The 24,428-nt window shown below is 44.0% G+C and overlaps 1 protein-coding gene across 5 annotated transcripts in view; it reads right to left on the bottom strand.

The window, feature by feature from the left end:
- The window catches only part of USP25 (ubiquitin specific peptidase 25), a 465,144-nt gene that overhangs the window by 202,773 nt on the left and 237,943 nt on the right, over positions 1 to 24,428 (bottom strand). For 3 of the 5 annotated variants that reach the window (XM_069204108.1, XM_069204111.1, XM_069204112.1), the window contains 2 exons: positions 21,487 to 21,715; positions 7,601 to 7,798 (listed from right to left, as the gene is read on the bottom strand). In XM_069204108.1, coding sequence (XP_069060209.1) covers positions 7,601 to 7,798; positions 21,487 to 21,715 — 427 coding nt within the window. Of the gene's footprint in view, positions 1 to 7,600; positions 7,835 to 21,486; positions 21,716 to 24,428 lie in introns of all 5 variants that reach the window. The other 2 variants (XM_069204107.1, XM_069204110.1) reach the window with 1 other exon arrangement.

A 24,428-nucleotide genomic window follows, 5' to 3' on the forward strand; every position in this document is an offset into this window, starting at 1 on the left:
TTCAGACTTAACTGGCAATTTGGCTGAAAAAGGCAACAACAAAAAAGCTAAAAGGCTTGGCTCTGTGGTTGACAGGAGAAACTTTTGTGGGTACAGAATTGAGAACTGCCCCAAGAAGGGCTGAATGTGAAGGGGGTGAAGGTGGGAATTGTACACATTGATAGTGAAGCAGAGACTGTGGAGGATCTAAGATGATCTGAGTGTGGGCCAAGCACTGCTGTGTGATTATGCTCTTGAGCAACCAGTCATTGAAGTAAGGGAAACTGTGGATGCCACTCCTCCATACATGAACGGCTACCACAGAAAGGCATTTGGTAAAGACTCTGGAGGCCGTAGTGACCCCGAAGAGAAATACTTACTCTGGAACTGCTTTCTACTTACCGTGAACCTCAGTGCTTAATTTGTGCTTGTTGGTTCCGGTGCTGAGCACCGGCACTTATTTTGGAGCGCCGGGGCTTATTCTTCAGCCTCAAGCAATTGCTGCGAGCAAAAGACACATATGAGAAAGACAGAAGAAGGAAAAACTAAAAAGCGTCATAAAGGGAGAAAGTAGAAAGTTGCAGGATGAGCTGAAGGGGCAGGGGTGGCCGTAAATGCATTGAAGAGGCCCGAGATGGCTTCAGGATTACGCTGCCTCAGTATTGAGTGCTGGCAGATTTAATTAAAGCAGTCTCGTGATTAAGAGAAGGGCTTTGAGCACCGGCACCTCTTTATTTACAAATTAAGCACTGGTGAACCTCATATAGCTGTACTGAGCAGGGTAGATGAGGATGTGGAAATAGGTGTCCTTCAGGTCACAGTCATGAAGTCGCATTGTTGCAGCAGACAAATGACATACTGGACCATGACCATGTGGAAGTGCTCAGAGAGGATGTACTTGTTGAGGAGGCTGAGGGCAAGGATGGGCCTGAGTGACTCCTCTTTATTGGAAATCAGAAAGTAGTGTGAGTGCACCTCTGTCATGGTGTTGTAGAGGCAGAGGCTCTATGGCCCCTTTGAGTATAAGTGCCTCTACTCACTCTTATAGGAGGTGCAGGTGTTCTGGGGAAAGAGTTTCTGCGTGGGGAAATGTTTGGTGATTTAGCCATGAGTTCCAGGCAGTGCACCTGCTCTACAACGGAAATGACGCATTGGTCTGAGGAGTCTCTGTTTAGCAGGAGCGTCTCCTTTAGCAGCAGCCCCACTGCCCTTGATGTTGTTGCTCCTGTAAGCACCCTCAAGTATCCCCAGAGGGTTGCTGCTGCCTCTGATAAGAAGTGGAAGCATCAGGGGAGGTGGCTTGGGCACCACCACAAAACTGGGTTCCATGAGAGAAGTCATGCAGTGGCAAATAGTTCTTTGATCACTCTTCCAACATATGAAGTCCGCAAAGCCATTTTGAAGGGATGGACTAAACCTCTGGATAAAGAATAGTAAATGGATTGCTAGGAAGAGAAGCTTGGGTAAAAAGCTAATATGTGCATTTCCCTGTTCTGGTGTGCCTGTATAAATTGCTCATCTAGTGAGTCGGATTGCAGTTCATTGACCCTTTGGAAGGAGGCGATAGGGACTATTAATACACCGAACCAAGAGAGAACACGGTAAGGACATGAGTGAAGTGGTTAAAAATGTGCCCACAGTTAACTTAGTGAGCACTATATTCAGGTCACAAGAAAGAGCTGGGGTGCTCTTGAAGTGGGGTGGAGGGGAGAAGAGTTCCTCTTATATGTTATTGCATAAAGCCCTTCAGAACAAATTTTAGACAGGCTGTAATTGCCTGTTTTAAAGATATGCAGCTGCTAGATGTACACAGAGAAATGTAGGCTAGCCTGTCTTTTGTTAATGGATCAGGTTAACGGACAATAATTTAGACTCTTACTGCTAAAGGGTGGTTAGTATAAAGCTTCCATTAGATGACATAACATACCCCCTCCTGATTTTCCTCGGCTTTTAAGAATTTCCATACTTTAAAGGCTCGCTACCAAGCATACAAGACTGGCTTAGAGATGCTGATGTTTCCAATGATAAAACTGAACTCTATGCATCACTGTAGCCTTTGACCTCTAGACAACGATATATACACACAGGATGGAGGTGGCCAAAAGGCCCAGAAGCCTTCAAACATCTCCCACTAGCATCCAGTCTGAGATATCAGAGTCTGACCATTCTGGACTTGTGCCGAAGAAAGGCCCTGAACCGCACTGTATCCAAGACATCTCATATAAAAGGAAGCCTCTGTGAAGGAGTCAAGTACACCCTTATAACATCAATCAAGAACCCCAATGATAACAAGAGGTTTGCAGTCGTCTGAAGGTTGTCCCTGAATGACTTTGGTGAGCTAGCCTTCAGCAGCCAGGCATTGAGGTAACTAGTACCCCAAACTCTGAGGATGGGTGGTGACCACCGATATCACTTTAGTGAACACCGGAGTGGCGAGGCTCAATGGCATTTAGTCACAAGGTTCCAGGGCAGAGAGGACCTGGGCTAGAGTGGGCATTTTGAGACTGTACTTCTGTGGAAGGCATTTAGAGGGTAAAGGTCCAAAACAGGTCAACAGCCTCCATCTTTCTTTGGCACGAGAGAACAGCAGGAGTAACAAGCCCATTACTATCTCCAAGGCAAGGAAAGTATTGATGGCTCCTTTGAAAAGTAGAGCTTCCACTTATTGCAGCAAGATGAAAAGGTGCTGCTCTGAGAGCTGCTCCGATATGGGAAGAAGCCCGGTGGGTGGGAGTGGTGGGACATAAAAAGAATAGAGTTCTGTTGGACTATCTGGGGGACCCATTTGTCAAATCTGAATGATTGCATCCTGGGAGAAAGTGTTGAATTCTAGCTTCCACCAGGTAGGGTCCAGCATAAGTGCACAAGTAAAGAGGCTTGGAGGCTGCTGCGACCAGAGCGGTAAGAATGGAAGAAGATTACCCCTATGGCCTGCGTGTTGTCGGCTTGATCCCCATCCTCAGATACAAAATTACTGGGGCGACTGCTACTGGGGCAGAGGGGCCTGCTACTGCCTGTATGCCAACGGCCCTGAGTAGCCTCAAAAAGGTGGAAAGAGGTAGGCAAACTGTCTTGTAGAAGTTCATACGCCTATTTGTAGCTTGACTTTCTTTAAAACATTTCATGGCAAAGTCAGCTTTTTCTCCAAATAGGTGAGATCAATCAATGGGCATTTCCACAGAGTATGACTGTACATCTCATGAAATCTGAGGAAGGCATCAATGCATTGCGATGGAGTACCAAACTGTTTCTGACAGCCAGCCCCAAGCAATCAGTGGTACGTAAGCCAGCGTGAAAGATGTTTTTGGCCACATCCTGGTCATACTAAATGGTTTGAGACAGGGAGGCCCTACATTCTTACAAATCCACAGAAAGATCTCACTGGCTATGTCCCAGAGGGCATGTGTATAGTTTCCTAGAAGACAAACTGCACTGAGTGGACTCCAGGCCAGGCTGGCTGATGAGGAAAATTGCTTCCTGAAGGCCTCAATCTTCTCTGATTCTCCATCTGGGAAATCACAGGAAATGAACTGGGGTTCACCTTGCTGGTCAAAGCTTGGACCACCAGACTCTCTAGAATAGGATGCTGCATCAGAAAATCAAGGTCACCTGGCATCAGTCTGTGGCATCTGGCCAACTGCCTGTTTTTTCGTGGGCAAGTGTAAAATTTAGAACAGGTGCCCACAAGAATGTCACTGGGAGCTTTGTTAAATGGAATTAGGAGCTCAGAGGAAGTAGGCCCAGACTGCAAGATGTCCATAAGGACATTAGTTTTAACTTCAACAAATGGCAGCTGCTGGACAAGTCCTCGGCTCATCAAATCACCACAGCAAAGGAAGCATTCTTCTGCTGGGGGCCCAACAAGGGAAAACAACCCTGTAAATCAGTGGCAGTATCAAATTCAATGGCCTCCCTTTGGTCCATTTATAAACCTATCATAATTCGAGGACAAATCATGCCCATGATGAGCACTGTCCTCTCTGGGAGTTAAACCTTGGTCTGAATCAAAAAGACTATGGGTCCTCTGAGAACAGTTTCACAGAAGCAGCAGTGTGTTGTCTGAACCAGAGTGTACATGAGCCAGGTGTACTGGAATGAAATTGGAGAACAACCTCAGTCTGGTGCGGACATCAAAGTTAACACTGGATCCCCCTCCAGTGACAATGGCTCTGCTGTCGTTAGTGAAAGAGGGACCCGCGCATGTCTTTGGTGCTACAACAGAAGTCACACTTGAGTCAGCGGGGAACCAAAGGCAGGCTCAAGGAGCTCAGATAGTGCCATGGATGGATCCGTAGCCTATAGCCCAAAAGGCCCCTAGGGGTTCTTGTGGCCCAAACCTCGACTTATCTGATGATTTCGACCACAAAGAGGATTGGTCCTGGAACCATCCCCGAGACCAGCATCAGGTTCAGGCTCTTGACTTGTGGCAAAACTTGTGAGAGGTCTGTGATTCTTTTCAATGTTCGGCTTCAAGTAGCATGGCCTCCTTAAAGCCTAGACTTGATAAAATCGTTGCTTATTATCCAGGATCTCGGGGAGCATCAGGATCAATTGTGGAATCAAGTTTCTCAAGAGAGGATCGGTAGTGAGACTGATTGTACCTTGATGCCCTTGTGACTTCTCTCTTGATAGAACATGGCAGGATGGAGTCCAGTCCCACATTGTCTTCTTGTATTTCGTATTTGATTTGAACCTCGACTTATCTGATGATTTCGACCACAAAGAGGATTGGTCCTGGAACCATCCCCGAGACCAGCATCAGGTTCAGGCTCTTGACTTGTGGCAAAACTTGAGAGGTCTGTGATTCTTTTCAATGTTCGGCTTCAAGTAGCATGGCCTCCTTAAAGCCTAGACTTGATAAAATCGTTGCTTATTATCCAGGATCTCGGGGAGCATCAGGATCAATTGTGGAATCAAGTTTCTCAAGAGAGGATCGGTAGTGAGACTGATTGTACCTTGATGCCCTTGTGACTTCTCTCTTGATAGAACATGGCAGGATGGAGTCCAGTCCCACATTGTCTTCTTGTATTTCGTATTTGATTTGAACCTCGACTTATCTGATGATTTCGACCACAAAGAGGATTGGTTCTGGAACCATCCCGAGACCAGCATCAGGTTCAGGCTCTTGACTTGTGGCAAAACTTGTGAGAGGTCTGTGATTCTTTTCAATGTTCGGCTTCACTTCACGATCAAAGATTGCTTTCAGGTGCATGAGGGCACACTTCAAGCGACTAGGAATAGTTCCTCAAGCTCAGACACTAAAGGCATTCTTCATGCAGATCAGTGACTAACATCTGCTACTTACAGTTACAGCATTGTTTGAACCCTTTAGTTTTAGGTGAGGACATCATTCCATTGTCCGCTGGATGTTACTTTGTAAAGGTGTTGAAAACCATAGAAAATGAGAACCTTCAGATACATGTTCAGAGGCACAAACAGATAGGAACTGACACCAGCGCGCAGGGGTGGGGCTTATACACGGCTACAATTCTGGGGAGGAATAAAGCCAATGTAGAGCGGCATGCGACCACCTAGCATTGTGCAGGAGCACTGCAGTGAAAACTTCTTAAGCCAGTCTAGCATCTAGGGATATTCTGGAGGTCAGGAATCTGCAATTAGAAGTATCCATCATAAAATATATTTTAGCCACAGTATGGCTGTTTTTCTGCAGGCTCAGTCACTGCTGATACTTATAAAAAAATAAGTTAAAAAAAAGTACTACATTGTGAGATGCTTATTACAATAGTGATAAATTAAATGTTGTTTAGCTGTATTTAGATAAGCAGCTCAACCTAATTCTCACAGCTTACATCTTGAATACACAATGTAGTTGATGCAGGGTGAACATTTAGATGTACTTACAGTCTGGAATAATCTAGAGATGCAACATCACAAAACAAAATAAAATGATGGATGGAGGGTTGAAACTTTTTAAACACTCACCCCCAGTCACAGATTTGGGTTTAATCCATCGTTATTTTGCTCGCCACGTCACTCCAGTTTAGACCCAGCCATATGCAAATCAGTCTTGACCCTGTCCCCCATGAGAACAGTCCAGCCCGAACTGCTAGGCCAGGTCCTCCCTGGACCGGAAACAAGCATCCTGGGACCACTTTCAGGGTATCACCCTTCATCAGCCAGGCTAGCTTGAATGCAGTTGTGCAGCGAGCAAGGGCCCACGTCTGGGCATACCCCTTCCACTTAGGGCGCACAAAGCAACATCACAAAACAAAATAAAATGATGGCTGGAGTGGTGAAACGTTTCAAACACTCACTTCCTGTCACAGATCTGGGTTTAATTTGGGCTGGATTGTTCCCACTGATTTGCATATGGCTGGGTCCAAACTGGGGTGGCATGGTGAGCAAAAGAACAATGGATTAAACCCAGATCTGTGACTGGGGGTGAGTGTTTGCATTGTTCAGCACTCCGTCCATCATCCTTTTGTGTTGCTATAATCAAGAGATGCAATGTGAGCCCATCAAAAAAGGTGAGGAAAATATAATCTGAACTGATTGTTTTTCAAACGTACAGTATGGTTATTGGGCACTGATGTGGTAAACAGACCTGCACAGTGCTCTCCAAATTCAAAGAACTTGCAATATACTTGCACTGAACGGTTTCATACCACAAAAATAAAAGAAGACGCTCAAAAGTCAAATCTTATACTATTTACGTAATACAAAGGATGATCTAGCTTCGATTTGTAACAGCAGCAGCGAGTCTGTAACCATGCCAAATTCTTTGAGTAATTTAACCTACAAGTAGCAATTACAGTACTAGAAGTTATAACAAACTATGAAATACCAGTGGATATGTACACTATTTCAAAGAAAAAAAGGCAAACAAAAAGTAGTCATTTAAAAACACAAATCTGCATAATTTGAACCTTCCATTTTTATGTTTATTGAATTGCTAAACAGACTGGAAAGAAAACCTTGGCCCCACTGAAGAAATGATATATGAGGATTGCGGAAAACGTGTTGGCATAGGTAGTGCGGTTCATTATTTTGTTTGCCACAGCAGGACTTTTTATTAGCGCAAGTGACCTATGTACATTAATCATGAATTTATAAAGTAGACTGAGCTTTTAGATCTGAAATTAACAAGAAGATCAAGTTTATTATACAGTTTAAGATCTGACTTTTCAATTTTTTCTTTATTTTTTTATAACTGTGAAGCAACACTGGGGGATGGGGACATAACAGGCAGCGAATACAAGAGAGAAAGCTATGGACTAGGCAGAAATTAATCTGAATATATATTTCATTTCCAAAAGTAACAGGAAAAAGTACCTTTTTGCCTCAAAATGGTTTAGTAGGCAAAAGATTAACTTGCCAGGTTGTCATGTCAAAGTCCATCCTAAGAGCAGATATAATCATGTAATGTTTTTAAATCGATGCCCAGGGTGTAACTCCACAAATTCAACTGGCATAGTAGACACTTAACTTTTAAATGTAATACCTTTCAAACGGAATGTCAAATATCACTAAAAGTGGTGGAAATAGAGATGCAAAGCCGCCCATGCAGCCCCATCATTCCCTGCTCAATCAGGTTATATGAGATATCACTTTTACTTGTACGCATGATAAAGCGCACAACTCCCAAAACACACACACAAACCTGCAGTGACAGAAGGTGTAAGATCCTGGGATGGCTGAGAGGCCACCATTCTTTCCTGTGCCTTTCGGAGCTGATCAGCATTCCATTCTTCAATTTCTCGCTCGAAGCAGTGGTTGTCTTCTTTCACATAGTCCCTTAAATCAGGAGGCAAGGTATCCATTCCATTAAGCACCTGACCGGTTTCCTTGTCAAATTCGTCTGCAACAGTATATAATTCATACATTTCATAGAGCACTGAAAATATAAAAAAGGGGGATGGGGGGACATGGGGGCAGAGAGTAACAGCCCAAATATACAAGTTAAAGGTTCCACAACCTCTGAAGATAATCTTAGCACTCTATTTCAGAGCTCCATTCTTGGTTTTCCATTTCAGCTTAGCTTAAATTTACAAAACACAATGTACAGCAGACAAAGTCCAAGGATGCTAAAAAGCTAGTTAACTTTGTATGAAAAGTTTTTCCAAAAGTGAATGTCACAGTTAAGACACTTCCCTGTTTAGTCACAGATTTAACTCCATCTCATTTCTCCAATATACTTTCCAGCAGGAATAGAGTGCTATAGTTGAAACGCACTTCTGCAAGAACAGTGAGTGAGTAATGAAAGATTCCTATGGAGGATTTGTGTTTACTGAAAGAGATATTTAAAATAAGTGCGAACTATATGGTAACCTTATTGTTAGAGAGTAAATTCACCAGGTTCTTTTTAACTTTCTGTGTATGTTAAGCAATTCAGCCCCTTATGTTCTGTACATTCTAAAAATAGGCTCAAGATTTGTTGTATTTTTTCACATAGTGGAAAACACACCTGACAAATATGGTCAACTGTGTCTTACCAATACACTAGTAAGAAAGTCTTATTTCTCACAAACTAGCACCTGCATTTTACCAACAGCTTCTTATAATACACTGTGTTACATATTATCGTGTGCTGGTAACACAGGGTTTAGGGCTACAATTTGCATCACACATTCAATGTATCGTTTTTCCCTAAAATCAGAAAAAATTCTACTTTTTGGAGAAGCCACTTACTCCACGCATCTACAAAACTTGATAGTACTTGATCTCAAAACAGTTACTTTAATCCTTTTAAGTGCAACCTTAAGGGTGTTTAAATTGTGTAAGCTGCCATGCAAATGTTCAGCACACCAGAAAACCTACAGGTTTGCAGGTGTTTAGTACATTGTGAATGGGCATCTATAGCATCCAACATTTCCCCTTTTTCTACCCGAAGCCAAAACATAGGGCTTTGGTAAATCCCAGAGCAGTGGATTATACAAAGCCATAAATGCAGTTTAAGGATCTAAAATTGTACTTACTCAGCTTCTGCGACAATTCAGAAAATACAATTTTTAAAAATCCTTTTAAGCACCCCAAAGTACACACAACCATTTGTGAAGTAGGGCCTAAGTATTGTCAATATCAGTAGTTCTCATTCAATTTAACAGTGCTTCGTTTATTGGTCCTGGATTTCGTATGTCAACATTTCCACTATGTGCAGTTCACAGAGATATTTCATTTCACCTATTATCTCACTGTGTCACCTTGTCAACAAATGGCCACTTTGCTGTCTAGTATTACATTTAGATCCTTTGCATAATTAACAAAATGCAGCCACCCACTGCCACTGGCTTCCCTATATTTTAGATCAAAGTAAAATCTCGCAATTTGCACAAGGCCACCTTGATGATCTCTATGAATCATTTAATTTTGCTGGTCTTCAAGAGCTTTTTACGTGCGGCCGCATACTGTCATGTCAGTACATTTCTATACAAAGTGCACATTCCTTCCTTCATCTCCAGCATATCATCATCATCTTGGTCTTCCTAAGATATAAGAAAAAGTTACTTTCAGTAATGATATGTCTGGTGGATACATTTTCCCCAAGATTTCTCAAGTTATGAATATCCACCAAACCTCAAACTGGGTCTAGAAACTTTTTTGCAGTGCTGCAAGGTTGCTCCACAGGGCTTCAGTTGTGACTAGGATATGGAATTGTAGTATATAAGGTGCCAACCGGCATGTTGGTGTCACTTCCTGGTGTTTTTTCCACCACTCACTGAGGAGTGCAAACAGGAACCAAAAGAGCATCGATGACAAGAATAATATACCAGAAGAAGGTTTGCCCTGAGATCTTATTAGTAATGGCACTAACACTCAGAGAAGGAGGAAGGGTGCTATGGAATCTGCATCCATCAGACTTTTTGTTACCAAACTGAAATAGCTTCTACTATTTTTTGGGGCCATGCTGTCCAGCAGTTAGGCATATCTGATGGTAGTGCTAAGCATCTAAGACACACTCATACAGTAAGTGAGACACAGTTAATAAAGAAACCTGACAATTCATTAAAAAAAAAAAACGGAATTTTATATAAATTTTCATAGAAGATCATTGGAGTCAGGTAAGTACTTTTCGAGGTATAGATTTTCAGAAGTTGACACTGAGTGCAATCTTTGAGTGCGGTAATGTTTTCCTATGGGGTAAAAACGTAATGCATTCGGACACTTCAGAGTGACTTACAGGACTGATCTACAGAACCTAAGGTGAGTAGGGGCAAGTTTCAAGGCCACACCAACAGGTCACCTAGGGAGACTTTGGGGCATCCTGGTGCAGAGGTGTGTTATGGTGTTGGGTGTCCCATTCACTTCAGTGGAGAACAGTCTGGTCACAAAGTTGCTGCAGGGATGACTGGAAGGTCAGTCCTGGTGAACCCGGGAGGTGGGGGTCGACCCTTGAGGTCCTCAGGCACGTGTGGACACTGTCCGTCCCCTCCTTCTCTGGTTGTAGGGCACGGGTGCAGTGGGGTCTTCTGGTGTCGGGTCCTTTGCTGAAGTACCTCGCAGTTGCAGGGGGGCACACAGAAACAGTCTGCAGGCGTGGACTGCGGGCCCAGTCTGACCAAGCCTACAAGTGGGCACAGGTCTCATGAAGTTGGGCAACATGTGGGCACCCACAGTCCTCTTCTCCTTGGTCCAGGGCAGACGGGTGCAGAGGTGTTGTGTTTCTGTCTCCTGGTTGCTCGCAGTTGCAGAGGTATCAACAGAAACAGGCTGCAGACGCCATCTTGAAGTCCACTATGGGTGAGCTCAGGTTGGGAGTCATCTCTAGAGGGCCTGGGGACCACATTGACATTGTTGGCCCACTTCAGCTCAGGCTAAGCAGCCTGGGTGTAGTGGTGATTTCCGGTGTTGGGTTTCTGGCAGTCCCAGTCCCCACAGATCTTGCTTTAAGTGCAGGGGAGCAGCTCCCATACTATAAGGGAGTTCTTCCCAGTGATTTGCGAAGCACTGGCAGCTCTCCCGTTTTCTTGGAGGCTGCAGCGGCGCATCAGGCCAGTTGCTCCATGAGTGTCGGGTGCAGCAGGCAGTCCATCAGGGTTGGCGTCAAGTCAGTCATGCTCCTTGGTTTCCGGGTTCATCGAGCTCCTTGTCCACTCCTTGTGTGTCCACGAAGCTCTCCTAGGGGTGTGTCCAGCACAGAAATGTGACATGCCTCTTGCATAGCTAAGTTTCCCACCAGTCCAGGTGCCAGATGGGCCCTAGGGTAGGTGGGTTGGCATCTTCCTCTGAGGAAGGCCAGATCTAAATGTTAAAGGTGGTGAGAATCTTTGAAGCTCCCTGGCTTGGAACCCCGGTCATCCTGTGGGTAGGGGTGGACATGCTTTGTTTCTGACCTCCAGAGAGCGAACTCTTTCACCCTTGGGTGGGGGGCAGGGTGTTTTCAGATTGATTCCAATCTGTTGGTGGCAGACTGGCCAGAACTTGTCAGTGAGCTCACCAGAAGTTGGTGGTTTTTCAGGGGGAACCTCTAAATTGCCCTCTGGGAACATATTAACAAATCCTTCACTGGAATCAGTGAGGGTTTATTAATACAGGATGTTTGATACCAAACATCCCTATCTTCAAAGAAGCCATCATGTAGCTGGGGAATTTAAAGTGGCTTTGCTGTTCACTTGCTATGACTAAGAATCAACAAAGACATAGCAGGGGCATATCTGCTCTTGAAGAGAGGCCAACACATGCAATATAATGCATCCTGACTTCGGGCTGTAAGGCTTGCCGTAGAGATGACTTACAAATATTACTTGAAGTGTTTAGGAGACATGGCACACAGTATGTGCCATGTTGTGTTTTCACTTTTAAGGAGCACCTTGTCATGCAGCCTGCAATGGCAGTCTGCCATGAGGCTGGTCCTGTGTCCCTTTGAGTGGCACAAGTTGTGTTGCAGCTCTTAGAGACTCTCTGCAGCACGTAGGCCCTAGGTTCTAGAGGTACCACTTACAAAGGTGCTACAGGACCTGGTCACTTAGAGGGCCAAGTGGCCAGCTGTTTGCTTTGGGGAAGGAACACTGGCTCTGAGTTGCATCAAAAGACAGGCAAAATGTGAGTGGGAAGGAAGGATGCTGCAACCAGAACCCAGCTTCCTACACCCCTATTTACAGCCGGGAAAGAACTTCTACCACCAGAAAAGAGGACGTCCAGAGGTAGGACATAGCCCTTGCAGACATGCTAAATGGCCCCCTGATTCACTATGATTGTCTCACAACTGGTGAAGAAATGGGACTTCTCCACCTCACTACAAGATGGTACTGTGGGATAAGTCAGGGGGCTTTAGAAGCATAAGAGAAAAATGGCAAGGAGTGGAGCTGTTGATGCTTCTAGTAGTGTCAAATCAAATCCACACCTGCCACAAAAGGAGCAGTAACATGTTGATGTATTAAAAATTGGTTTGAATGTTGGGACAGCTATGCCCTCGAGTAGCCATGCAACCTCCTGTACTGCCGGTGGAACTGTTTCACAATGGAGGTCAGGTTCAATGAGTATGCTGTGGTACAGTTGATTCTGTAGCATTCCAGGGAGGAGATTGCCTTCGGTTCAAATAATTGTTACCCATCAACGGACAGGTTCATGAGCATTGCTTGGACATTTCCTGAAAAAACTGTGAAGCGCATCCACGTCTGGCAATGTACTGTGACAGCCATGCTCCAGGATGAAGCCAGGGTGGATGCAGAGTTTAGAGTGCACTTGCAGATTTGGTATGAAGCATTCAGATCACCAACGCCAGATCAGAAAAGGTCTCTTTCATATTGCGAGGTAAACTGATGATCAGATTCACCAGCTCTTTTCGGGCATTGACAGAGGCCTAGAAGGCACATGGCATTCGCAGTGAGAATTAGCAGCCTCCCTGGATCAAAGCCTTTCCATCCCACAAAGTGCATTCATTTAGAGTCTTGATAACTAGAGGCCTTGGGAATGGCATTCAGGGTACATTTTGCATAAGACACTACCACAGGGTACTCCAGAGACGGATCTGAAAAAAAGAGATTTTGGTCACAGGGAGGAGACCAGATTCATCATGCTGGTTTGTTCTAGATTACGGAGCCCAAGAATTATTTTCTCACAGGCAGTAAAGAGGCTTCAAAATTGCCTTGGTTAAAGATAGTGGATACTGCAGAGGAAAACAGCAACACTATCACCAAATGTTAAATGTGACTTCAGTGACAGGAGAAGTTAACTTCAAAACTACACGTGCTTTTTGTACCAAAATGAACTAAGATATTTCTTTGAAGGGAGGCCTGTAGGAGTAAAGGATATCCCCTTCTTAACAAGTATCAAGACCCTTTTAACTGGTGTTGAATCATCATCCTCTGTATGGCTACAATAGGGAGTGACTAGGGCATCCGAGTCGGACCTGAACGTTTACACATACAGGCAAATCACTGGCCTCTAAGAAGGTGCTCTGCCAAAGACAACGCATCAAAAGAGAACAAAACTTTTTTTTCCCTAGGATAATATCGCCAACTTTGAGGGTTTTGGAGGAGACGTTAAAATCATCTTTAAGGGCACATGAAGGCATAAGCTTTGTCTGGAGCAGTGCTAGGGCCAGAGCCCCAAAAAAACAGGCACCTACGCTGGAGCTGCTGGAATCATCAAAACCCTTGGGAGTGGCCCAGCAAGATACCGGAGATGTCCTGAAGATATAGCCCTTCTGAAACTCCTTGACATTTGAGAGGAGAGCAAATTTAGCCTGGAATTCCAGCTTCATCTTTTTCAGCATCTGAATTTTCTCAGACAATGAGGAAGACCTCTGCATTAGGGAGAGTAGCTGAAGTTCCAAACTGTACAAGGAGGGGGACCGTTTTCTGGAGAAAGAAGATTCTCCATCCTATGGTGTGCTTTGTTGGATGACTGTTTGGGCTATTGTTTCTTGTCAGGTGACATACCTAAAGGAGAAGGGGAATGGTCCTAACCAAATAGTTTGGCTTCCCATTCTCTGATGGCCTTTGGATGATTCAAAGAAGAGGATTACCAGGCAGAGGAGTCATATTCACAGCCCAGACACCACATGCATATGTCATGTGGGTATGTCATGGACATCTTGATGTGGCATCTGTAAAAGGGTTTGCACACTAACATCTGGCATTTAATGAAAACACTTAGAAGCTCAAGAATTTTATCAGTGATCACTGTGAAGAGCTAAACACCCACATCGGTGAGATGTGGAAAAAATGATAATGCCAGGTGGTGCCTTACATACTTTGATGTTGTCCCCTTCTTGACAGGTAAGGTTGTGGTTAGGGGGTGGTGTCTTCCCTTGAGACACTGGTGAGCTACTGGGGTAAAAAATGTCTGGATTCAGTCTGCCACCTGGAGAATATCCTTTAGGGAAAGCTGCTTTTACTCAAAAGGATGACTTCGGAGAAGGAACAAAGATCATCAAGGCAGCTTTACGTTCAATTTTTCTACCAAGCATCAGATCCAAAAATGCGTATTACGCATGTACTATATATGCACTTGCCTTAAAAAAGTATACCTAAACGCCATTTCTATTCCTAAAAGTTGTCTAACTATGCCGGCCACAAGCTCCATGGCTGTTTTTTTTTTAATATATGATCATCACTAGCCACAATGTGAACATATAAATGACTAAGTTAATGGCTTGTGCCACAGGTCCAGATTAACTGTTTTCAGCGTACCTACTGGTTTGTCGTGGGACAATCGGGTTAAAATAAAATTTGACTATGGCACTTAGCTTACCTGTTTTTTGGGTGCAACAGTTGAAGAACCCACATCATGCTCAATGGACTTTAAGCAGGAGATGAGAAATGCTAAAACATTCTATCATGAAAGTGAGAATTTGCACAGGTATGGGGCTTGGTGAATGGATATCTGACTGTAGAAAGCCTGGGCTTTAGATATTACTGCTGGCTAAGAGACACACACTTCTTTTATTCTTTTCATACCGGCAATGTCAAAAATGGCAGGTAGTACAAATGTCATCGATATAAGGAGCGAGCTCAAATGTTTAGGTCCATAAGAAAATGGGCAACTTCGCTAACACACTTTGTCATGCTTCTGTGTACAGAAACATGTTGCAGACTTATGGCTAAACCCTGGTTGAGGTCATGTGAACCTCAGCATGAGTTAAAGGGGGCACTGATTTTATTTGAACCCAGCTCACTTTGGAAACCAGTACTCAAAAGTCTTCAGTAAAAATAAAAAAGTGGTTATGGGATTGTTTTAGTCCATGCTGGGCAACAAAAACATTAGAAAAGGATGTGGGCTCCACAGGATACTTAGGAGCCGATGCTAGGAGATGGTGAGGGCCACGCCCATATGCTTTCACTAAATCTTTTTCAGGTAAACTCCATGCTGGAGCAGGATTCTCACATACTGGGAGTTCGGAAGCTAGATATAAGCACCTGTCTTCCACACTATATTTAAACTGTTCAGTACTGTTGGGCAATCTGATTCACTCTAAAATCTAATATTGAAAGGGGACCTGCAATTTGCATATATCCCAAATGTTGCTACTGCCCTATCCACGTCTCCAGGATTTGAAATGAAAATGTCACTTACCCAGTGTACATCTGTTCGTGGCATCAGTCGCTGAGATTCACATGGTATGCATGAGCTCGCCATCTGGTGTTGGGTCGGAGTGTTACAAGTTGTTTTTCTTCGAAGAAGTGTTTTCGAGTCACGGGACCGAGTGACTCCTCCTTCTGTGCTCATTGCGCATGGGCGTCGACTCCATCTTCGATTGTTTTCCCCGCAGAGGGTGAGGTAGGAGTTGTACTATAGTAATAGTGCCCGCGCAATGAAAAATGTAAGTATGTACCTATTAAAGGATTAAATAATATATATACAAATGTACAAAATTGAAGGTAACTTCTGAACTGCTACAGGCTTCCGGGGAGGTGGGTGGGTCCATGTGAATCTCAGCGACTGATGCCACGAACAGATGTACACTGGGTAAGTGACATTTTCAGTTCGATGGCATCTGTCGCTGTAGATACACATGGTATGCATAGACTAGTAAGCAGTTAGTTCCCCATAAGCGGTGGTTTAGCCTGTAGGAGTAGAAGTTGTCTGAAATAGAGTTCTTAATACAGCTTGACCCACTGTAGCTTGTTGTGCGGATAGCACATCTATACAGTAGTGTTTGGTGAATGTGTGAGGCGTAGACCAAGTGGCTGCCTTACATATTTCCTGCATTGGGATGTTTCCTAAAAAGGCCATTGAAGCACCTTTTTTCCTTGTTGAATGTGCCCTGGGAGTAATGGGCAGTTGTCTTTTTGCTTTAAGGTAACAGATTTGGATGCATTTAACTATCCATCTGGCTATACCTTGTTTTGATATTGGGTTACCTGCATGAGGTTTTTGGAATGCAATAAATAGCTGCTTAGTTTTTCTGATGTTTTTTGTTCTGTCAATGTAGTACATTAATGCTCTTTTGACATCTAATGTATGTAGTGCTCTTTCAGCCACAGAATCTGGCTGTGGGAAAAAAACTGGTAGTTCTACCGTTTGATTTAGATGGAATAGTGAAATAACTTTTGGTAAAAATTTTGGATTAGGTCGTAGGACGACCTTATTTCTATGTATTTGTATAAAAGGCTCTTGTGTTGTGAACGCTTGAATTTCACTTACTCTTCTTAGAGATGTAATGGCGATGAGAAAGGCAACTTTCCAGGTTAGGAATTGTATTCCGCAAGAGTGCATGGGTTCGAAAGGTGGGCCCATGAGTCTTGTTAGAACCACGTTTAGGTTCCATGAAGGAACAGGTGGTGTTCTTGGTGGTATAATTCTTTTAAGCCCTTCTATGAATGCTTTGATAACTGGTATCCTATACAAGGAAGTTGAATAGGTAGTTTGCAGGTATGCAGATATTGCTGCAAGGTGTATTTTAATAGAAGAGAAGGCTAGCTTTGCTTTTTGTAAATGGAGCAAGTAATTTACTATATGTTTTGGAGTTGCGTCTAGTGGTTGTATCTGATTATGATGGCAGTACCAAACAAATCTTTTCCACTTACTTGCGTAGCAGTGTCTAGTGGATGGCCTTCTGGCCTGCTTTATGACTTCCATACACTCTTGGCTAAGTTGTAAGTGTCCGAATTCTAGGATTTCAGGAGCCAGATTGCTAGATTCAGCGATGCTGGGTCCGGGTGTCTGATCTGTTGGTTGTGTTGCTTTAACAGATCTGGTTTGTTGGGCAGTTTGATGTGTGGTACTACAGACAGATCTAGCAGTGTTGTGTACCAGGGTTGTCTTGCCCACGTTGGTGCTATTAAAATGAGTTTGAGTTTGTTTTGACTCAATTTGTTTACTAGGTAAGGAAGGAGAGGGAGAGGAGGAAAAGCGTAAGCAAATATTCCTGACCAGTTCATCCATAGGGCATTGCCTTGGGATTGCTTGTGTGGGTATCTGGACGCGAAGCTTTGGCATTTTGCGTTCTCTTTTGTTGCAAATAAGTCTATTTGTGGTGTGCCCCAGAGTGTGAAGTAGGTGTTCAGAATCTGTGGGTGGATTTCCCATTCGTGGACTTGCTGGTGATCTCGAGAGAGATTGTCTGCCAGCTGATTCTGGATCCCCGGAATAAACTGTGCTATTAGACCAATTTGATGGTGGATTGCCCACTTCCATATTTTTTGAGCTAACAAGCTTAACTGCGTTGAATGTGTTCCTCCTTGTTTGTTTAGATAATACATCGTTGTCATGTTGTCTGTTTTGACAATGATGTATTTGTGGGTTATGATTGGTTGGAAAGCTTTTAGTGCTTGAAAAACTGCTAATAATTCTAGATGATTTATATGCAGTTTTGTTTGATGCATGTTCCATTGTCCTCTTATGTTGTGTTGATTGAGATGTGCTCCCCACCCTGTCATGGAAGCATCTGTTGTTATTACGTACTGTGGCACTGGGTCTTGGAAAGGCCGCCCTATGTTTAAATTTATACTGTTCCACCATAGAAGCGAGAGGTAAGTTTGGCGGTTTAGCAACACCAGATCTAGAAGGTGACCCTGTGCTTGAGACCACTGTGAGGCTAGGCACTGTTGTAAGGGCCTCATGTGCAGTCTTGCGTTTGGGACAATGGCTATGCATGAGGACATCATGCCTAGGAGCTGTAGTATTGTTCTTGCTTGTATTGTTTGGTTTGGAGACATGTGTTGAATGACTCTGTTGAAATTTTGGATCCTTTGTGGAGTTGGCGTTGCTACTCCTTTTGTCGTGTCTATTATGGCTCCTAGATATTGCTGTACTTTGCTTGGCAGAATGTTTGATTTTGCAAAGTTGACGGTGAACCCTAGTTTGTAGAGGGTTTGTATGACTTGATTTGTGTGGTTTGAGCATTGTGTGAGCGAACTGGTTTTGATTAGCCAGTCGTCTAGATACGGGAACACATGTATTTGCTGCCTTCTGATGTGTGCAGCGACTACTGCTAGGCATTTTGTGAATACTCTGGGAGCGGTTGTTAAACCAAATGGCAATACTTTGAATTGGTAATGTATTCCTTTGAATACAAACCTTAGATATTTCCTGTGTGATTGATGTATTGGTATATGGAAATATGCGTCTTTGAGGTCTAGGGTTGTCATGTAGTTGTGTTTTTTGAGCAATGGTAACACTTCTTGTAGTGTGACCATGTGAAAGTGGTCTGATTTGATGAATGTGTTTACTACTCTGAGGTCTAGAATTGGTCTCAGTGTTTCGTCCTTTTTTGGTATCAAGAAGTACAGTGAATAAACTCCTGTGTTTATCTGTGTGCTTGGTACTAATTCTATTGCATTTTTTTGCAGTAGTGCTTGAACTTCTATCTCTAGAAGCTGTGAATGGTATTTTGATAAATTTTGTGATTTTGGTGGTATGTCTGGAGGGAATTGCAGGAATTCTATGCAATAACCATGTTGGATAATTGCTAGGACCCATGTGTCTGTAGTTATTTTGTCCCATGCTTCGTAATATTGACGTATCCTCCCCCCCACTGGTGTTGTGTGGGAGGGGTGAGTGACTTGTGAGTCACTGCTTGTTGGTAGTGGTTTTGGGGCTTTGAAATCTTCCTCTATTCCTAGGGAATTGCCCCCCTCTATACTGGCCCCGAAAACCTCCCCTGTACTGTCCCTGGTAGGTGGGCGGTGCAGACTGTGAGGTGCTAGCTTGTGTGGCCTGACCCCGAAACCCTCCTCTAAAAGGTGTTTTGCGGAAGGTGTTATAAGATCCTCTGCTCTGCGGGGAGTAGAGTGCGCCCATGGCCTTGGCAGTGTCAGTGTCCTTCTTGAGCTTTTCTATGGCTGTGTCGACCTCCGGACCGAACAGAAGTTTTTCGTTTACTGGCATGTTAAGCACTGCCTGCTGAATTTCTGGCTTGAATCCAGACGTTCTGAGCCATGCGTGCCTACGGATGGTAACCGACGTATTAATGGTCCTTGCGGCCGTGTCTGCTGCATCCATGGAGGAGCGTATTTGATTGTTTGAAATGTTTTGACCCTCCTCAACAACCTGTTTTGCTCTTTTTTGCAGATCTTTTGGGAGATGTTCAATGAGATGCTGCATCTCATCCCAGTGGGCTCTGTCGTATCGCGCTAGCAGCGCTTGTGAATTTGCGATGTGCCACTGGTTTGCTGCTTGGACAGCAACCCTCTTCCCGGCTGCATCGAACTTCCTGCTTTCTTTATCTGGGGGAGGTGCATCCCCAGAAGTGTGTGAATTTGCCCGTTTTCTGGCAGCCCCTACCACCACAGAATCTGGTGGCAGCTGAGAGGTGATGAATACAGGGTCCGTAGGAGGCGCCTTATACTTTTTGTCCACCCTAGGCGTCACTGCCCTACTTTTAACTGGCTCCTTGAAAATGTCCTTTGCATGGCGTAGCATGCCTGGGAGCATCGGCAGGCTTTGGTAGGAGCTGTGGGTTGAAGAGAGGGTGTTAAATAAAAAATCATCCTCTACTTGTTCCGAGTGTAGTTCCACATTATGGAATAGTGCTGCCCTAGCCACCACTTGTGAGTAGGCTGTGCTGTCTTCCGGTGGTGATGGCCTAGTTGGGTATGTGTCTGGGCTGTTATCAGACACTGGTGCGTCGTACAAGTCCCACGCATCCTGATCTTGGTCATCGTGGCTCATGGCGGTGTGAGCTGGCGAATGTGACGGGGTGTAAGTTGGCAAAGCCGGAGTTACAGGTGGAGGCGAGGGAGGAGGTGTTACCTTTTGTGCTGTTTGTTGCTGAGGAGTAAACTGAAGCGTTCTCTTTCGTTTGACAGGTGGAAGGGTACTGATCTTCCCAGTCCCCTGCTGAATAAAGATACGCTTTTGCGTGTGATCCACGTCAGTGGATTGCAGTTCTTGTTCAAATCTATGTTTCTTCATTTGTGAAGACATAGAATGCTCTTCAGTATAGGAGCCTGAAACAGGGTCTGATGTCGCTTTTTTCGGCTCCGAAAACCCTGTTGATTGTTTTTTCGGCTCCGAGGTAACCTTCCTCTTTTTCTGTGCTGAAAATTCTTGGCCTCTATGGTCTTCGGCGCCACTGTCTCGGCGTCGATCCGTGTCGACACCGAACTCTCGGTGTCGATGCTTCTGTTTAGCACTCTCTCGGTCCCGAGGAGGCTGCGTGCCGGTGTCTCGACCGAAGTCGGACGATCTCGACACTGAATGGGCCTTTTTCGGTGCCGATTGTTGGTCACCGAGAATTTGGGTGGAGCCATGGCCGGTTGGCAGTGGCGTCCCCTGGGCCTTTCCTTTTTTAAGTTCTGATCTCGACGTCTTACTCACAGTTTTTGTAGAGTCTAGCTCGTCGGAGTCTGAATCCTGGATGGAAAAGGATTCCTCCTGTTCCTCTTCTGTCTCGAACTGTCGACGCTCCTTTGGCGTGGACGCCATCTGCAGTCTTCTCGCTCGACGGTCGCGCAGAGTTTTTCGGGACCGGAACGCCCGACAGGCCTCACAGGATTCTTCGCTGTGCTCGGGTGACAGGCACAGGTTACAGACCGAGTGTAGGTCCGTATAAGGATATTTGTTGTGGCATTCGGGGCAGAATCGAAACGGGGTCCGTTCCATCGGCGTTGTTCTCCACGCGGTCGGGCCGACTAGGCCCCGACGGGGTGCCGAAATCTACCCCGAAGGGTACCGAAGCGCTTCGATGTTAAACGCGTCGTCGTATGTGTCTATCTCGAACCGGATCGCAACGATACCGTCGAAAATCTTCCGTTTTCAGCTATCTTTCCGTTCCGAAACCCGGAGCGACAGGAACACGTCCGAACCCGATGGCGGAAAGAAAACAATCGAAGATGGAGTCGACGCCCATGCGCAATGAGCACAGAAGGAGGAGTCACTCGGTCCCGTGACTCGAAAACACTTCTTTGAAGAAAAACAACTTGTAACACTCCGACCCAACACCAGATGGCGAGCTCATGCATACCATGTGTATCTACAGCGACAGATGCCATCGAACATAAGCATTTTAGCAACCACCACATTTTCTGTGCATGAGCATGTTTAAGTAATTTGTACATTTTGAGACTGCTCAGAAAGACACACCTCTTTATAAATGCTGTGTGATTCATTTATTATCCGGCAATAATGCATAACACGAGAATTACTTTTGAGTTACTGTACCTTGTATTAAGTGCTGCTCTTTAGCATTGATGTACATTAAACAGTAGGCACTAGCATTTCTGTAGCCACCAAAAGAGTCTCGTTCCAACTCTTCCCAAGAAGATTTTGTGACAGAAATATCATTGTATTTCATCCACCGGTCTTGCCGCCGATCAAAAATGTATGCCCAGTAGTGCCCTGCATTCGCTTGGCCTTCATGAACAAGAACTGCATGTAACTGATATGGAACCTACAAAAGAAAAATATGAAAAGCATCAATGTATTTGTTAAACATCTAGTCTTGATACTGGGCCACTGTAATTCCAAGTTAAATATACTTAGCATAATGAAAAAATAAACAACACAACCAAAGTAATGTCCGCCCGTGAAGGGTGGCATCATTACTTTTCCAAACATTTGTGACCTTGTGCTTCTAGAACAAATTGTCCACTGTACTGTATTTAACAAAAATGTAATATGCAATTGCCAATACCGTTGCTTTCAAAATCAGCATTAATTTGGTAAAAAAAAATAATAGTTGGCTCTTTTTTTTAAACTACCATCTCCGGTACAATGCCCCATCAATACAGGCTTTCTTCAGTGGGTTTCAGGAGGTGCAAGTGGGAGAGCCAGTCCCCAAGATACCCCACCTTATCTATAGCAGCAAGGTATCGGTCTTGCTGAAGGACTGGAAAGAAGCAGTATCTGAGACACCACTGCTGAACGGAGGTTCCGGGACGAGGAGGGCCGTGGTAGAGTGTGAAAGAACAGGAATATGTGACTATAAACACAAACAAATTGAAGGCTGGCAGATCTGATTTAAAGTCTGACACCAAGAACTCAACTCTGCATCAGTAGCTCCCCCAGCAACCAAGAGTTCCCATCCAGAGTTGGAGATCATAACTACTGCAGGGAAAACGACAAGGTCTCAAAAGTACATTTAGCTACAAGATTAACTGGGAGATCAGATAATTGGCAGCAAAAGGCACGTTTTTGCGGAAGGGGAAGTCATAGACACTATGAATAAATATAATAATATTTCTAGAGTGCAATCAGCTCCTTCCAAAGGAGGTGTCCCAGCACAAAGCAGGTAGCCAAAAACAGTGGGTAGTGCACTCTTCTTACGTAATTAAAAACTTTATGGCGTAAAGAAAAGTAGACTATTTGGCCTTGAAGGCTAGTTCTAAAACTGTCCTTCGAAGCTGGTCTGGCAAAAAGATCCATAGTTTAGTAGCTTGGAAAGCAAAAGACCTTCAGTCTGCTTTACCCTTATGTATCCAGGGAATACCAAGTAGATTTTGGCTTGCTGAGCATAAAACCGAGGTACACATCTTTTAACTTTCCCTAAAGAAAAGGGAACTATTTTTGCGCATGGCTCTATTGGTGTCCATTAAAGCTTTAAACTTTATTCTTTACTTAACTGGAAACCAGTGTAACAGCTCCAGACCTTTTTGGACAGACTGCCTTCTTGGAACATTCAAGACCAATCTTGCTGCAGCATTTTACACCCTTTGCAGCCAATATAACACTTTCATTGGTACACTCAAATACAGTACATTAACATAATCCACCTTAGAGGTGAGGCATGAACACTATCATTTTATGTGGTAATTGGTAGAAATATCAACGTCTTTCTCAAGGATTTTGATAAGGTAAAACAGACTGCAACAGTTGCTTGCAACTGTGGTTGGAATGATAGTTCAGGATTCAATTACACCCCTTGATTTCTGGCCACTGATGTTGGAGTCCGGGACTCCCTCAGCTCTGATAGCCTTATACTTTGTATGTCAAATGGTGATACATTTCAGAAGACAAAAATGTCAGATTTGTCTGAATTTAGCTGTAGATAACTGCTACGCATCCAGCCTGCTACTACCAACAGACTCCCCTGATGTTTACAATTGTAGTATCATCCAGATGCTGCAATGCAAGCATCAACTGGGTGTCATCTGCATATGATACTATGTTGAAACTCTACAGCTGCACTGCAGAAGCCAAAGAAGCTGGATGTATGTTAAGCAGGATGAGGCTGCACACCGACCCCTGAGGGACGCCACACCTTATTTCTCTGAAACAAGAAGTATAAGGTGGTAAGAATACTGCTCATTGTTCAATTGCCAAAAAAGAATTTATCTATTGCAACAGTTTGTCCAGAATGCCTGCATTCTCCAGTCTTGAATGCTGCAGATAAATCAAGAAATAAAACCACTGTTTGTTTCCTAAATCAAGGTTAGGTCTGATAAATTATGTAACTTGTAGAGGTGCTGATTCTGTACTAAAACCAGCACAAATGCCAGCCTGAGACCTGTGAGGGATACAGTTTATTTCAATACAACTATGGATCTGGGCATTCATCAGGCCTCCTATAATTTTAACCATTGCTAGCAGTAAAGGGGTAGGTCTCAGCATTTTCCTTTTTCATTAGCAGTCGAGCAAGAGCTTTTCAAGGCACTCTGGCATTTTCCTTGGATGTGTGAAAAATTGAGTAGTGAAGTGACCAAAACATTAAGAGAAGATACTTCCCATGACAAAATTAGCAGAGGACAAACATACATTGGGGAACCTGACTTAACCTTTTGAACAGCCAATTTAGATTATACTATAGATATTTGTTCAAAAGCTGTCAGCAAAGTACCAAATAATTTTATGTGAGGCTCTGGATAGATTCTGTTTGAATATATGTCCTCGTCCCTTCCAAGTCCGAATAAATCTTTTGTACCTTTTCATGAAAAAATATAGATAGATTATCCACCGTAGACTGAGACACATTGATGTCTTGTTTAGCTGCCACATTAAAGGAATTAACAGCCTCATCAATTCCATCAGCTAGATTAATATCGACTTGTGTGCAGATGTCTTCTAAATGATCAGATATACAAAGCCAGGGGTCAGTAACATTAATTTGCATATCAGCCTCCTGCTGAATATCCACATTCTTCAGGTGGAATGGAATTTAAAAAATG

Source organism: Pleurodeles waltl, chromosome 8, assembly GCF_031143425.1.
Source record: "Pleurodeles waltl isolate 20211129_DDA chromosome 8, aPleWal1.hap1.20221129, whole genome shotgun sequence".
NCBI lineage: Eukaryota > Metazoa > Chordata > Amphibia > Caudata > Salamandridae > Pleurodeles > Pleurodeles waltl.